Source organism: Trichoplusia ni, chromosome 11, assembly GCF_003590095.1.
Source record: "Trichoplusia ni isolate ovarian cell line Hi5 chromosome 11, tn1, whole genome shotgun sequence".
Taxonomy (NCBI): Eukaryota; Metazoa; Arthropoda; class Insecta; order Lepidoptera; family Noctuidae; genus Trichoplusia; species Trichoplusia ni.
The window spans coordinates 2189218-2205026 of NC_039488.1; the positions used below are offsets into that span (position 1 = coordinate 2189218).

At 35.9% G+C, this 15809-nt stretch overlaps 2 protein-coding genes across 2 annotated transcripts in view; one reads left to right on the forward strand and one right to left on the reverse strand.

The window, feature by feature from the left end:
* LOC113499098 overlaps positions 1-15809 on the reverse strand; it is a 268950-nt gene that overhangs the window by 153637 nt on the left and 99504 nt on the right. The gene's annotated exons all lie outside the window — the stretch shown is intronic.
* On the forward strand, positions 950-10785 carry LOC113499095 (nose resistant to fluoxetine protein 6-like). The gene is made up of 13 exons (XM_026879450.1): positions 950-1850; positions 2602-2825; positions 3653-3867; positions 4154-4230; positions 4508-4689; positions 5165-5316; positions 5520-5688; positions 6070-6263; positions 8472-8619; positions 8898-9081; positions 9552-9694; positions 10198-10307; positions 10623-10785. The coding sequence occupies exons 1-13, from the start codon at positions 1526-1528 to the stop codon at positions 10753-10755; spliced, it is 2256 nt and encodes a 751-aa protein (XP_026735251.1). The 5' UTR covers positions 950-1525; the 3' UTR covers positions 10756-10785.

A 15809-nucleotide genomic window follows, 5' to 3' on the forward strand; every position in this document is an offset into this window, starting at 1 on the left:
TCGATAAATATTTAATTTAATAAATATCATTCTGATAACTGCATACCAAGAATGTCACCTCTCATTTGTAAGCGGAAACTGTTGCTTGTAATATAATGATCATGAAGTGCCAGCTTAAGTTCACATCCTCATTAAGTATTCTGTAATCATGTATTATTTGCTAGCAAACTAAATCAAGGAATATCGTAAGGAAATCTCTAATCGTAACTTGAATGGAATGAGGTTTTTTAAGAAATCGCTACTATGTGGCAGTTATGGAAGAGAGAAGTCGTATCTTTTGGGTTAATATGTAGCCTAGCCAAACTATTACTCGAAGCTAAACAAACCTGTCCTGGGTATCCCATTAGTAAGTGAAACACATTAGTACGACGATCGTAATTTACAGCGACATCTACATTATCATCTAGAACTCATTCACAGTCCCCGTTTGCTGACTACCCCTATTCAAAGCACCCTAAAGGCAAGTTCTCAACAATTACTGTGAGGGTGAGAACTACAAGGTGTATCAAATAGATGGCGCTTTTTTGTCGAAAAGTCTGACCCATATTTATAGCAACAGTACATGATTCAACAATAAAAATCGAATACAGAAACATTTTTGGAAGACGCTTTCTAACGGTGAATATACACCGTGATTTTTTGTCGTCTTACAAAAGCAGCCCACTTCATGTTTCCAATGACTAGAACACGTTCATGATAAAAAAATAGGTATTTATGAGATTTGAAAAAAAAAATGAAATTTTTATTCAATATTATGATGCAATTCGTAGTTTTTTAGAAACACAGCTCTGTTGCGAGCGCGGTTCGAGCCTTGTAACAATGGTGAGGGGCGGCATTTTTATCTTTTTTAAGAGTATATTTCAGATTTCTCTTGTTTAATTTTCTTCGTATTTATTATCTTAGTTGATGATAAAAAAATAATAATCGCGCTTAGGGGTATTTTACGTCGGATACATGAACTGGGCTGCTTTTGTAAGACGACTAAAAAATCACCGTGTATTGTTGATTTGCAGTATAAATCATCATGATTACATTGAAGAACTAACAAGCCTGAAACATTCGGTACAATCGGTACATACTTTCGTAACTAATACCTCATTTCTTCCTTACACTTGTGCACTCATTACAAAATTTTATACTTAATGGTGACAAGATTGCCAGATTGTCTACTACCAACACCAAGTATTAAAGTAATATAAGTATATAGTAATACGTTTGTGGAAACGGGACAGCGCAATTCAAAATGTAGAGCTGATCTCTCATCGACCCAAATCCACCATAATATTATTTTTTAGACGTGACGGTATGTTGCCTGAGAACGCCCTGCATTTGTTCATTAACAAAACAACGTTTCAGGTCAATCAATCAACCATTTACCCCATTCCGATGTACCGACCCGATCACAATAGAAACTAATTACCGACAAACAACCATCGCCTGACTTAATTATAATTATGCAATGTTATTCTTTTATAACTAAACACAGAAGCATCTCAGCTTCAGTGTAAAACGGACTTATGACAGAATGAGGTACATTTGCTTGTTGGTCTTGGGTTTGGTCGCGATAAATAAAATAAAATGTCACGTGACAGATCGAGTTAAAATTTTGGAGAACAGTGAGACGATAACGACTCAGACACCGGTTGGGAATAAGACTCAAATTGGGGTAAAGGGTAGTGAAAAACATGAGTCTCCTAAAGCAGTGAAGAATAGTGACGGTAGCGTCTATCTTGATGATGTGTTGTTCACTTTGAAGAATCAGAACTGGACGGATGAGGAGGAACCTTGCTTGAAACATATTAAGCTGTTGCTGTACAGTCTGCAGAACTTCACTCTGTGGGCTGTTTGGGGTAAGTCGAGTTAAATATGGCAAAAACGTGACAATGAACGTGTGGTGACATCATAAATATCTATTTCTCAATCTTTCCTTTGCGTCTTCTTCTAACTCATGTCATTTTCAGATTGAAACTCAGATAATTTCAAAATGATCATCAGAATACTAGTAATTTTCATTTACAAATTCAAATTCACAAATGTTAATCACCGAATGACTGATAAAATCTAGTTGAATTCAGGCTATTTTTTTGATAAACCCGTGGCTAAATATGATATGAGGCAAAAAGTTATATGAAGATAGAATACCAAAAAAGGAGCTAACAGATTTATGAATAATACTAATATTTGCTTACAAATTAATCAAATTATTTATACACATGTCAACATCAAGGATTCAAAGAAACATTAAATGGAATTTTTAATAAGATAAATTCATTACAAATTCAAGACATATTATAATACTTCGATTCAGCAATACTGCATTAGGAATTAAAAAAAAATGCATAAAATTGTTGCGGAAGCAGTAGCTTGTTCTTTCCTTCGATGATGCGAAAATTTAGTAGTATTTAGTTTATAAGTTTCATCAAAAACTAAATAATTCAATTAAAACCGAATGTTGTATTTAAACTACATATAAAATGAAAAAAAAAACAACGCAACTAATAAAAAATAACCTTAAATCATGAAATGAAACCACATTGCTACAACTAAAGAAATATCTTTCAAATTCAAAATTAATTACAAAATTAAACTATCAAAATTCAGACTGGGATTCCCAAGCTTCGGAGCCCCAAGGCCTTCTTTTCGCGAACCGCTACCAACTCGGGAACTTCGACCAGTGCATGAGCGCGCCGTGGGCCAAGACTCACAAGGAGCTGAAAACAAAATACTGCCTCGCTGAAATCGTTTTAGAAAGAACTGACAAGGCTGTGAGAAAACGTGTCGAAAAACCTTATTACCCTTATGAGTCTGCCTTGGATTATATTGAGGTGAGTTTATAGTTATTTATTTTATTTAAAGGAGGTTATGGTCAGGAACGGGATAAGAATTTCAATTTAATTAATAGTTCAAGAACCTACAGATATTTAATTAATTCATTATGTTTATATTTCTAATCGTGTTTGCGATATTCGTAATACGCATCATTTTCTTAAATATATAAAAGAAGGTTGATAACGAAATTTCCCAAAAAAAATTATGACATCGGCAAAAGTTACTTACATATTATATATGTATATCTCTCATTCACACATCTTATTTTCCTCTGTAGCAATTCCTACTTTCAATTAATAACCATGAATGTAAATAGGAAGTAACTTGTAAGATGTAGGGGATTGCGTATCATGGTTCACAAGGTTAGGTTACAACATGATATTAACAATAACAGGGGCTAGATTATGTATTTAGTACTCAACAAATTATGCTAATGTTGCGTGTTGGCTTGATCGAGGGAAGATTGAACACACGACATCAAGCTGTGAATCAGAAATATTGAATGGCGATAAATGAGCATGGAAATATTAATTTGTGGTCTTCTAGTGACGTCGTGTAAAAATTAATCCAGTTTGTACGACCCAGCTGTAATTTGTATATCTTTAACAGTCATTACGGGTCTTATTAAGGCTCTTATTACCAATCTTATTAAGGGGTATCTTGTTGCCCAGGCAACTAGGCTAAGGAGGTCAGATAGGCAATCGCTCTTCGCAAAACAACGGTACTTAACTGCACCAAGTTAGCCTGGAAGACCCCAACATAATGGGTAAAAGACTAGAACGATGACATGAATGCAAATTCATTATTTTATTTCCTCATTTAGCACCGCCCGCCCCACTCTCGACCATTAAACGAGCTGACATGGGGCGCGTGTGTACCAGCCGCCTGTGCTCCGAGCACTGTGGAGCGTCTTCTCGGCGTGATGCTGGCTAGGAGCCACCTCGGAGCGGCCGGCATGAGAGCCAATATCAGCGTTACTGAGACCTGCCAGAGTAATGATGACGAGATGGAATATGACTCGCTGTTCTATGCGTTTTTGTAAGTTGAGCCTGTATATTTCAGTAGTATAGCTTGTAGTTTTATTAGGTGTTCTGAGGAAAGGCCTAGTTATTTTTATTGTCTAATTAAGGCAAGCCTGCCCCAGATTATTAAATCATCGATGGGTTAGGCACCCATCGATGGTTTAATAGTCTGGGGGCAATTTACGACACCAATTTTTCAAGTAATTTTATGGTTTTCCAAAAAAAAATGTACTGATCCTACTTTCAACAACCCTCGCGCTCGTTGCGTGGTCAATAAAACATAATTTTTAATTATTTTACAGCATAGTCATTGGATTACTTGTGATCATTTCTCTCGCCTGCACCTATTTGAACTGCCGAAGGGATTCTGATGAAAGAAGTAAGACTTATATTGTTTTATTTTAATTTATAAGCCTTGACATTTTATTCATATCTTAAAACCTCCTTTCCCAGATTGGAAGTCAGAGACGATCAAAGTTTTTTCATTTCACACAAACATGTGTATGTCTTGTTCGTTTCAGCAGCTAGTTTAAAAGTTTGTCACGTGTTCAATCTTATCTATAGATTTTTTTTCTTTTTTGACTTATTCTGAATTTAATTGGTAATTTGGCTAGACATCTTCAAACGACCTTTTAAAAATAATGTTATGTTTTCAGAACCGGGTATTATCCAATCTTTCTGCATAAGGGAAAATACTCTTGACCTTCTTAGAATGAAAAAGGAAGGCATAGAAGTGTTCTACGGCATCCGATTCTTGACGATATGCCTCATAGTGCTGGACCATCAGATCGGGATCTATAATTCTGGACCAATTAGTGATGGATTTACTTCAGATCAGGTTGGCATTCTCATTGCATATATTTGCCTAGTCATAGATTCAAAAAATACATATTCAAATCACATTTACAAAGGACACTAAAATAATGTAACCCAAATAATTATTGTATCGCAGTGAAAGTAACCATGGAGTTTCATGGCATGAATCTTAGTTCTGCAGACTTGGCATGCAGAGATCAAAGTAGTGCCATTTGCAAACAGTGTAATTGGCGAAGAGACTTGTAACCCTACTATCTTAGTATGAATCTTATGTTAAAGATATTCCTATAATTTTCTTGCTCTTGTTGTCCTTCATACGCAATGATCTTTTTTCGCGGAATAAGTAGACTTTTCGATCTTGAGCTGACTCGGTAGCGTTGTTGCGGGTTGAACTCTCGCCACCATCTCTCCGGTTGGGTCCGAATCTAGACGGTCAGTCCCGATAAATATGCGCAACGGTTCTCGTTGCACAATTCAAAAATGACATTTTGTTACAGGATGTTCAATCTCCACTCGGCCTGCTCATCCTACATGACGATCTCTTCGTGGACACATTTTTCTTACTATCAGGTTTTCTTGTTGTCACAAATATTGCCAAAATGAAAAGAATGCCGAATCCATTGTTACTAATTCTAAAGAGATATGTAAGGTAAGTTTTGATATCAAAACTACTTTCGTGATTGTTTTAAATATTATGATTGCCAGTTGCAAGCATGTTAATTCTGCTGAACATTGCAATGAAGTGTTTTCTAGAAATATGTATATACATACCTACCATGCAGAGGAGTTATATAAACATATTGAACAATTGTAATTTTTTGTTTTGATAAATGATAATAATATTAATTGCAGGTTAATGGTAGCGTTTGCCGTGGTGATATTCTACGTGTGTGCGGTATTCCCTTACACTGGCACCGGACCTCTTTGGAACAGGGCGGTCGCACATGACACCGAACAATGTCGCAAGAACTGGTGGCTCAACCTTCTCATGGTCAGCAATTACATCGACACTGAGAATATTGTAAGTATAAGTTAATTACTGAAGAATCATATTTGGCACAAACAGGTAACAAGCGACAACAGAGCCAAACTTTATAAATGTTTAATATAGCCGAGTGGTTGAGGTTGCCAAGACAAACCCACCGAATGCGACTTGTCACGGGTAAGACAAGCGTTTGCTTGTCCTAAGTCTGGGTGTCTTTGTGTATGTGATTTGATTTTTTATGAAAACCCCTGCGATTTAATTCCCAAGTGCGGGAGTCGTTTTTATAAAAGGAGGAATGAAAAATGGATCAACAAAATCGTGACATGACGTTACAAGGAATTACTCGAGTGATGACTCTATCGTCATCCTTAGTTTTCCTTAACATTACTATATATCTTCCTCTACTTTTCATTCCAGTGTATAGTAGTCTCCTGGTACATCCCCTGCGACTTCCACTTCTTCGTGGTCACCGTCCTGGCGTACTATGTGTACCGTCGCGTCCCGACCCTCGGCGTTACCATAGCAACCGTCCTCACTGTCGCTGCTGTGGTCCTGCCCGGTGTCATCAACTACATCTACCAACTGTCTGCCGTGCAACTGTTCACTTTTGAGTAAGTTTTGAGCATTATAAAAACTATTGTATTGAGCTTTATGAAGGTTAGAAGATATAAGTTATAATTTATACCTGCCTTCTATCTATCTATCTGCCTTCTATCTATCTTGTAGGATTCAGTCAGCGTTTGCAATGTAAGCTCAAAAAAACTTTTTTTACGACCTCATTACGACACATTAGAAACCTCAAAAATTGTAGCCTATGTGTTACTCTGATGTATAAGCTATATTGTGGTAAAGTTTCATTCAAATCCATTCAGTAGTTTTTACGTGAAAGAGTAACAAACATCCATACATCCATACTTACAAACCTTCGCCTTTATAATAGTAGTAGGACTTATGGAAAACGGATAAAAAAGACATACTTCGCACTTCACGGATTTGTTCTCCTTTATGTCAAAAAGGTCAACATAGACCAGACAGAGTATATTATTGTACAAAACAAAGACTGAAGCACGAACCTATAAATTAAATCTAGTAATTTATATAAGGGTAATTAAAAGTAGCCGTAGCAGTAGTAGGAGTATTTAGATAAAGGTAATTATAATTTTATCTTTGCTTCACAAGATCAAGTCTTTCAGAAAATAATTGTTACGAGGTGTTTGAGGACAAAGGGTTAGATCGTAGCTTAGATTATTATTTATAATGTTATAGAGCTTGCAACGGGTGACTGACCCGAGAATTACGAAAAAATAAGCTAAAGAAGAGCCATCAATGTCTTAGCCACCATAAGGCCTACCACATGACTTATAATATTTTTTATATAAAAAAATACAACTGACTTCAAATAAAAACTACTTAGCGAAACTTGAAAAAGATTTGGGACGAAATGACAGCCAAATCAAAAAGGAATACATAAAATTGGTTCATCTAGACTAAAGTTGGACCAAATACAGACAATTTGGGAACATCCTTGTATTTGAAAACAGTTGGAGAAAGGACTATTGAAGGTTTTGTCTTAAATCTGTAAAGATTCCTTTAACACGTTTTTACACGACTAGACAGATGAATTGATTACCTACTTCGCCTTTTAAGTAGCCGTAAATCATATTTTATTACTGTCAACGTGACTTTTTTTAATTATGTCTACGATACCGTATTCGTTAGGAATGACTCAAAATCTACGTAACAATTATACACGTATACGTATATATTAACTGTACATACTTTCAAAACCGATAAATTCCTTCAATTGGACCGACAACGAAAAACGAAGTCTCAAAAACGATGCCATTTCACACTCCCAAAATTAAAACTATATCATGGGCTTCACGTAATATTTCATGAAAAGATCTTATGAATGGGATCCGAGAAAAACCTTTCTATACAAAAAAGTAGTAAGTGCTAAGTAGATTTCCATCAATGTACGACGCATTTAACAATGAAGATACTAAGGTTTCATCACGGAGGTTTTCGCTCGCCATTGTTCTTGTTAATAGAACTGTATTGTGTTGGTCTATCTCGTCAATATCGTAATTGCGATAATGGACACATTTACTAATAAGCTCAGATGGATTACGCAAGGTTATTTATATTTGACGTATTGTGTGACGTATAGTTGGCGTATTGTGTGATAAATGGGATAGTCCAATATTGGGCCATTGGATTAGACTGCACGCGATGTAGACTGTAATGTAGAATTAGTTTTATTTATTTATATTATATTAAATTACTAATACTAGGTTAAGACCATTGTTTACTAACATTTTATGGACTTTTGGTCTGAAATAAATGCTTAATAATAAATAACATTTTTCTTGGAAAAGTTATGAATAGAATATTTTTATTTTTTTGAGAATATTTTCATATTATGCTTTACATAAAATAAGGTCCATCGTTATCGGCCTAGCCTTTTCCGAACTAGTTGGGGTCGGCTTCCAGTCTAACCGGATTAAGCTAAGTAAAAGGAGCGACTGCCTATCTCTCAGGAGAAACTCATGATAAAAAAGGTCCATAATGTTTTATCCCCACTGTTTTAAAGCTGATTTACACATAGCCTCCGCTCTATATGTAACTTTTTTATACCGAACTCAATCTTCACACAATCTTCTCTACCTTCTTATCCAATAAAGCGGACCAACAAAACGGAGACAAGGTGTAAACCGGGGCGTTCATCCGCTTGCCTATTGGCGACGGTAGCAAACATACAAGTACTCACAAAAGTACTGAAATTAATAGTTTTCTAAAGGTCTTTTATATTTTGTCAGGTTTGTCATGAACCCTCGTGGTAATGAAGAGTTCCACGTGACTTACATCAAGAGTCACACTCGTTTTGCCGCCTACCTGGTTGGGTTCTACAGCGGATACCTGTTTGTTACTTACAGCAAAGACGGCAATCTGAATAGGATAAAACAGGTAATTATTAAAAACTGTGTTGTTTTCTGGGATGGAAGCGTACTGAAGCATAAGAAAATTATTTTAACGTTTTAGAGGTAACGGAAAGGATTACAAGAAACCATTGAAGATTTAATGCCTTTATGTAGAATTACCACCGATATGTGAAGTTGATGAACACAAAAATCTAGGCCTTAAAATATAAATACATAGGTACAATTATTTTTCCATATTTTTTTGAGGCCACTCCTACACTAATTAAGTAAAAAAAAACCACTAACATAAAATTTTATTTCCAGAAATGGTCAGTCCTGGGCACCTGTGCAGCATTACTCTTGATGCTGGTGGTGATGGTGTTTGGAAGTACTTTCTTATGGCGCAGCTACCACCCGCTAGAGGGCGCTGTGTATGCCGCGCTCAATAGACCCGCCTGGGCTTGTGGTGTAGCACTACTAGTGTTGTGTTGCTCATTTGGGAATGTCCGTAAGTATGGCTTGGAGAAAAATCGGAAATAAATTCTAAAGTCGGAAATAAATAGTAAATTTATAAAATATTATGTTATAGGTAGTTATTCTAATTTATACAGCCTTTTTTACATGTCTTACCCAAGTTTTCTTTATTGTCAAGAGTATCGAACATAGATGTTATAGACAAATTATATCAAAGCTGTCCCTTATTGAAACTTAAAATATGATAGAACCGTAACCGCGTAACCCGATGAATATTTTAGAAGGCAATGTCAGACTATTGAATTGGTCTGAATACTACCCCTAAGACCTAGTAACCCAATTTTCTCACCACCAAATTTATCATCAAACGAAGCTAAAAATTCTCTTGATCATAATAAGATCAAAAGTAATTTCAGCTTTGTTTGAATTTGATGTGACTGGTGAAACTTATAACACAAACTCTTTTTACATCTCAGGTTAACAAATAACACTTTTGTCTTTTAGCTCTGGTGAAGTCATTCCTGAGCTGGTACCCGTGGGTGCCGCTCAGCCGGCTCTCCTACGGGCTCTACCTCACGCACACCATACTCATCACTCGAAACGTCTTTATTACGAGGAATCCACAGCATAACGACTACTTTGAAATTGTAAGTGACATTTTAGACATTTTTATTCGAAGAGAACTTATAGTGAAGTCGAATTCAACTAGAACTGTCTCTGACTTTACAATGCACTCTCATCTCAGTTTCCTATTTCCAAACTCGGTCTGACTGGCTAGACCGAGTTTGGAAATCAGATCTAACACTAGGAAGTAAAATGGGCAAGGGTCGCCGTTATCAAAACGATAAGGATTAGTATCTATATTTCAGTTTAAACTTATAACCTATCAAAAGTGATCCCACGGGAATCGGGATAAAACTATCTATATCTTAATCCTGGTTATAAACTATCTGTGTACCGAGTTTCGTCTCTATCAGTGGATTTACGTGAAACAGGAACATCCCTTAAAATAAATTTTAGACTGGTGATATTATGAAAGCAAAGGCCACTTATTACAGTTCCAGTTCAGTTCGTTCTTCTGGCATCTATTTGTCTCTAAGTATAATTTCTTTGACTGTTTTGCTGACACTACTAGATATTATCGTTCCAGATAAACTCAACTACTGGCGTCATATTCTGGGGTTGTATTGGTGCTCTTCTGCTGTGGCTGTTCGCCGAGGCGCCGGCTAATAAACTGTTGTCTCTATGTCTTCGATCAAAGTAAGTATTTTTAATCACCTCAGGTTTCATTATTTGTTTTGAAATTAATTTGAATTGAGCATAATTCTGGGATGCAACCAAATATGTTTAATTATGTCTAAAAATATTGAATAACGGAATAATGTTTAATGGATGTGAACAAAGAACATATTATTTTAATATTTAATTAATATTAGTACATCGGTATTGATTTCATAACATTAATCAATTAATTACGCCAATAACCTATCCAAAAATTATCTTTGGCTAATATATTTTTTCAATATAATTTAATGTAACAATATTCATTATATTTACAATTATTTTATATTTCAGAGGCAATAAGAATACAGCAGCAGTAGAACCAACCCCAACATCGATAAGAACTAGCGAAAATAACATGCCAACCAGCAGTGGACATCTCCATGGAAACCTGCCAGATACCATACATTTTTCATCAAAATTTTAAATCAAATTAATTTAACATTTTATTTGCTCAAAATGTGATCCATAATAATTATGTTTCAACAACAAAACCTTACAACCGACTTCAAATTAAAAACTATTGACCCAAATTTTATGACATTTTTAATGGACAAAATGAAAGCAATTTCACGTTAAATGAAAAAATGGAGTCAAAGAAATCAGTTTATCCAGTCAGAAGTTCTGTAAACCTCTCCCTTTTTTAAGTCGGTTAAAAATATTAAATAATAGCAATTATATTAAACACTGCTGTAAACTCATAAAAATCTATTTTTTTTTTGTTGAAACAAATCAGCAAATTACGAGTAATTTTACATAATATTTCAGCAATAGTCCATTCGAGTATTCTAGTGTAGGTACCTAAGTTTTAAGTTAACTTGCAATAATGAAACTGAAATAACCGATTTAGTATAATGTACTTTGCAAGACAGATACGATTCTAATAAGGGAAAGATAAGCGAGGGGAATTCGTGGTGATAATAAATTGTATGCCAAAGTGACATTTTAGATAGTGGGTACGCGGTACGTGATCCTTTTAGGGCCGATTTTTCAATCGCCAGATAACTTCTATTCAACGAATATGTTTGACGTTTTGACAGCTATTGAATAGAAAATATGTCAAACGGCCATATTTATTCCTCAGATTCCTACAAGTTATTTGACGATTGAAAAATCGGGCCTTAGTAATGTTTTTTTCGAAGAGAATGGTTCTTGCTCTTTTATTGAAATAGGCGTAGCATAAGCTATTTGTGATTTTGTGTGTCCGCCTAAATTTTATAATGCAAAGGTGCAAAGTTTTATATTCTCTAAGAATGAAGATTTTTGTATATCATATTTTAACAAGTAATAAATATAACAAATACTTTTTCTAGTTTTATTACAAATATTTGCCTAATATATACGACAGCCAGAGCTACGTTATATCATAAAAGCTTAGTTTTTCTGTGCCTTCCTATGTAGGTACTGGTTAGAACGACCAGCGACCATAAGGCTTGGGTTGTGGTTTACTTGGGTAGCAAACAGTTAATAAACTTACGTACCGTCAAAGTATAGAGCTCTTTTTTCTATATTACTGTAAAAAAATGTTACTTCAATAAAAAAAACCTCCAGTTTAATTCTTCGCAATTGTGCTGCCATCTGTGCTATATATGTCAAACTACAACGTGTTATTGTTAACGTACCAACGATATACTCATGTTTTGTTATGCCAAACTTAACATAGATGTCGCTAGAAGGCTGATTACATTCTTAATTGCAGTTAATGTTAGTACAATCTAATACTCTTCATCTACTATTGTAATTGTGTATTCTAATATTGTTTTTTTTTAAGATTCCGTGGATACCATAGACAAAGTAACAAAAATCCGAAGTGGCATCGACAATGTATAAATTTTATGAAACAATGACATGGCGTATTTTCCTTTTACTTAAAGAATACCCACATTTACGATTTTTTCTTGTTGAATGACTATGAATAATCGACAACCATGATAATACTACTTAATATACACCACTAAACTGGTGGCTTTAAATCTAAGCAGTTCCAAACAGGCAGTCAGCATTTTTTTCGTCTGGGAATCTTAATTTGTACCTACTATTAATACTGAAAATGACAGTCAAACTCAGAATAGGCATTCCATATAGGTTTGACTGACCAAAAAGTTTTTTCCTTCACCCGGTCACCGCTTTAAATTGTGGACGTGCGCATATATCTGCCGTAAGCAGAATAGATAATGCATTGAATGTTATATAAGTATGTTTAGTTGCATAAGCTATACATTCCTCACGTAACTTCAATGCAGCCAGATATACAATCACAAGTGCAGGTAAATCAGCAATGAGATTACATCAGTGCCTATGATGTTAACATTATTAATAGATTTCATTACCTTCCGACGCTTTACAGTTTATTTGTTCATATGCGATTTTATAGACTGTTTAGTTGGTACTTAGTTGTGTTGCTATGTTGTATTCTTCCAAAAAATGAAGGAATGAAGGAATTACTTCTTCAATGGTAAATATAAGGAAGCATGAATCACAAAAAATCGACAGAAACACCCTTTTAAATTACCGTTACCATTTAAATTACTCTTTAATATAATTACTTTAAAACTCATAAAAAGTAAGATTGTGGGTATAAAAGAAACGAAAACTACCCTAAAAATTTCAGCCTGCTAGCTTAATGAGAAGAGCCTCAAAATTGAGTTGCAAAATCCAACCGGAACGACAAATAAACAAACAAGAAAAGTGAGTGTAGAAAAAACAATTGAAAGATATAATGACAAAGACATTATTAAACCTCGAGGCGGGGGGAGATCCCTTGGCAAAATATTATCTTCAAGACTTCGTGTAATTAAATATGAATACAAAATCAGTTGGGGAATAGAACTAAGTGGAGATACTACACTTGTATTTCAAGCTAGATATGGGGCGAAGCATAATGATATTTTAGACGTATTAATGTATGACCATAGAACATGACCTAATATGCGCCAATGACGAAATAAGATATTTAATACATGTTCAAAGGTCACCCTTATTGGGAAAATTTTGGCTGCTTCACTTTCGTAAACATCAACAAGAACGAAACATTTGAAGACGTATTAAATGGGATAGTAGTCATAAGATGAAGACAGAGTTGCGTTATGAGATTGGAGAGACAGAACCATGCCTAGATACTTAACAAATAACTATCAAAAGTTTTTATTTGATGAAGGCTTTTCTCAGGCAAATTCAATTCGAAACGTCACAATATTATTTAAACAAAAAATAATCCCAACTCTTGGGGAATTGTTCGAAAACGTTTTTCTTATAGAGGAACCGACAAGAAACTCCATTATTAGTCGAACAAGGAATTGTGCAAAGAGAAGGTAGATTGAGAACTAACTAACGCAACGACAAGCGAGCGCCGTCTTCTCAGCTGAAACCGACACAATCTTGGTAAACTTGGAGGTCGAAGTTGGCCTTTTGTACTTAAACAAAAACCATGGGTATTGGTTCAGTTTAGGTCTACCTTTTTGAACGAGCAGGTAGATGTACCATATAGTTCAATAATACCTAGGGAATTAGATTTTAGATTTTCTTAATTCGTCCAGATAGTTGCATTATACCTATATTGATTTAAAAAGCCTCAAAGAAGCAAAAAGATCTTCAAAGGATTTGGTTTAAACGAAATCTTAGTTGAAAATATGTCTTATTAGTCCCATTAAGTAGCAAAACTCGACATAACAAGTTGATTCATTCTTCCATGAAGTACAAAACCTACTAACATGAAGAAAGATAGAGATTTGTATGTGTACTGAGAGACCCAATAAGATAAAATAACACAAGTTCTGATCAGTGTCCGCTGACCCTTTATCCTCACCAGTTTCATTATGTTTATCTAGGATCTAAATACTGAATGGTTTGCAATTCTAAACAATGCAGCCAGTCAGTTTAATAACATGCTACAGTACCATCGTGATAAATTGCTGCCTACAATTTGGTTCCAAGAATTTGCTTTGATACATCTATCATTCAACCTTATTAAAAATCTGGATTCGACTCCAGCAGAGCGCGACTGTGTTTGGCAACACAGCGGCGGACTCGACGGCACATCATAATGACATAATTGGCAGGGGGGAGCGCAGGCGCGCGGCGGCGCGGGGGGAGCGCGCGACGCATGCGCGGGTTTGACGGCCAAGGTCGAGGCCGAGCGATTCTGCCGCGCACCGCCGCCTCGGTAGGTTCTTCTCGCGCGCCCTCTTTCTGGAAACAGCTTCTGAGGGACAAATGCGCATTAAACGCCGCGAGTGTGCTGCATCCTGGTCCACAACGCCGGCCTGGACTCACCGACAAAGGTAAGACCGTCATTTTACTACATTTCCACGCATTCCGGCTTTGAGAAAAATCGATCAGTTGTGTAATGTTTGTAATCACGCTTTCCACCTATGTATGCGTATATGTATATACGGTACAGCTATCAATTCGCGTGTTTTGGAAAGATACGTTTAAATTAGATGAGCTTGTAGTTCGAGGTGCCATAATAACAGGAACTAACGACAGCTGGGTAGCATAGCCGTAGGTAGTGTGAATAAATGATTTGTTCATTGCGCGAAATTGGTCAGTTCACCTTGCGCGGCGTCTCACGTCACCCGCTGTGCACGCTAATCGTCTGAACAAACAATTTTGGTGTTGTTTTGGGAACAAAATTCAATGTAAATGTTACCGACAATGTGGTTTAATGAAGTACCTTCCAGCCATTTTCTATAATTACCTTCATTTTCTCGGAATCGAAGCGGTGCGTTACGTACCTACCGGCGTGTGGTAATATGTCGGTAATCCGAATATTTAATTTCTTTGTATTCAGATGGTGAAAATTTTCTCGCCTCAATATTATATTCAATGTATATTGCATAATATTAAGGTGTCTCGTCTTAGCTGTATTATATTGTTCCGCACTCGATCACGTTTGAAAAAATATTTGGTCTACAAGCGTTGTCCTCCCAGCTTATAATATCATAGCCTTTAGACGGTTTTTTATGGATTTATATCCCAAATACTATACTTAGATGCACTTGCGGACCCAGGGGTGGAGGGGGGGGGGGACTCAAACTGTAGGACGATCTTTTTGTGTTTATTGTGTTTGAGCCGCGGCGTCAAACCCCCCACCACCGAAATGACAATCCCGTATCCGCCATTGCTTGGATGTATACAAGCTTGATGTTCACATTAGCCCCGCAAAGATGGCGGTTTCATATCGATATTATTACTTACGTATTAATTGAATAGGTGTAGGACCCCACTTTTTGTTAAGGTTTTTGTTATTAACGCTTAACATCGCTAATAGTTTTGGCAGTCAAATGCCTGTAATAAATATCTGTTTTTACGATTATCAATTTTCTGTTTGTTTATTTACCTTTGCATTAATAGATTGGTGCAATATTTTGTATCTGTTCGTGGCGTTCGGTCCGCAGAACAAAGACTTAAATAAGATCTTTCCGGACCAACTAGACGCCTTGGATGGATAGGTTCCGATTCTACTAATAATTGATGGGTGTA

What these genes read in the sequence shown, in the direction of transcription:
- LOC113499095 (XM_026879450.1), top strand. Translation starts at nt 1,526, where the DNA reads ATGAGGTACATTTGCTTGTTGGTCTTGGGTTTGGTCGCGATAAATAAA. An exon ending in AAGGGATTCTGATGAAAGAA is followed by an intron (nt 4,231 to 4,507) that starts GTAAGACTTATA and finishes TTATGTTTTCAG; the next exon opens with AACCGGGTATTATCCAATCT. An exon ending in ATGGATTTACTTCAGATCAG is followed by an intron (nt 4,690 to 5,164) that starts GTTGGCATTCTC and finishes ATTTTGTTACAG; the next exon opens with GATGTTCAATCTCCACTCGG.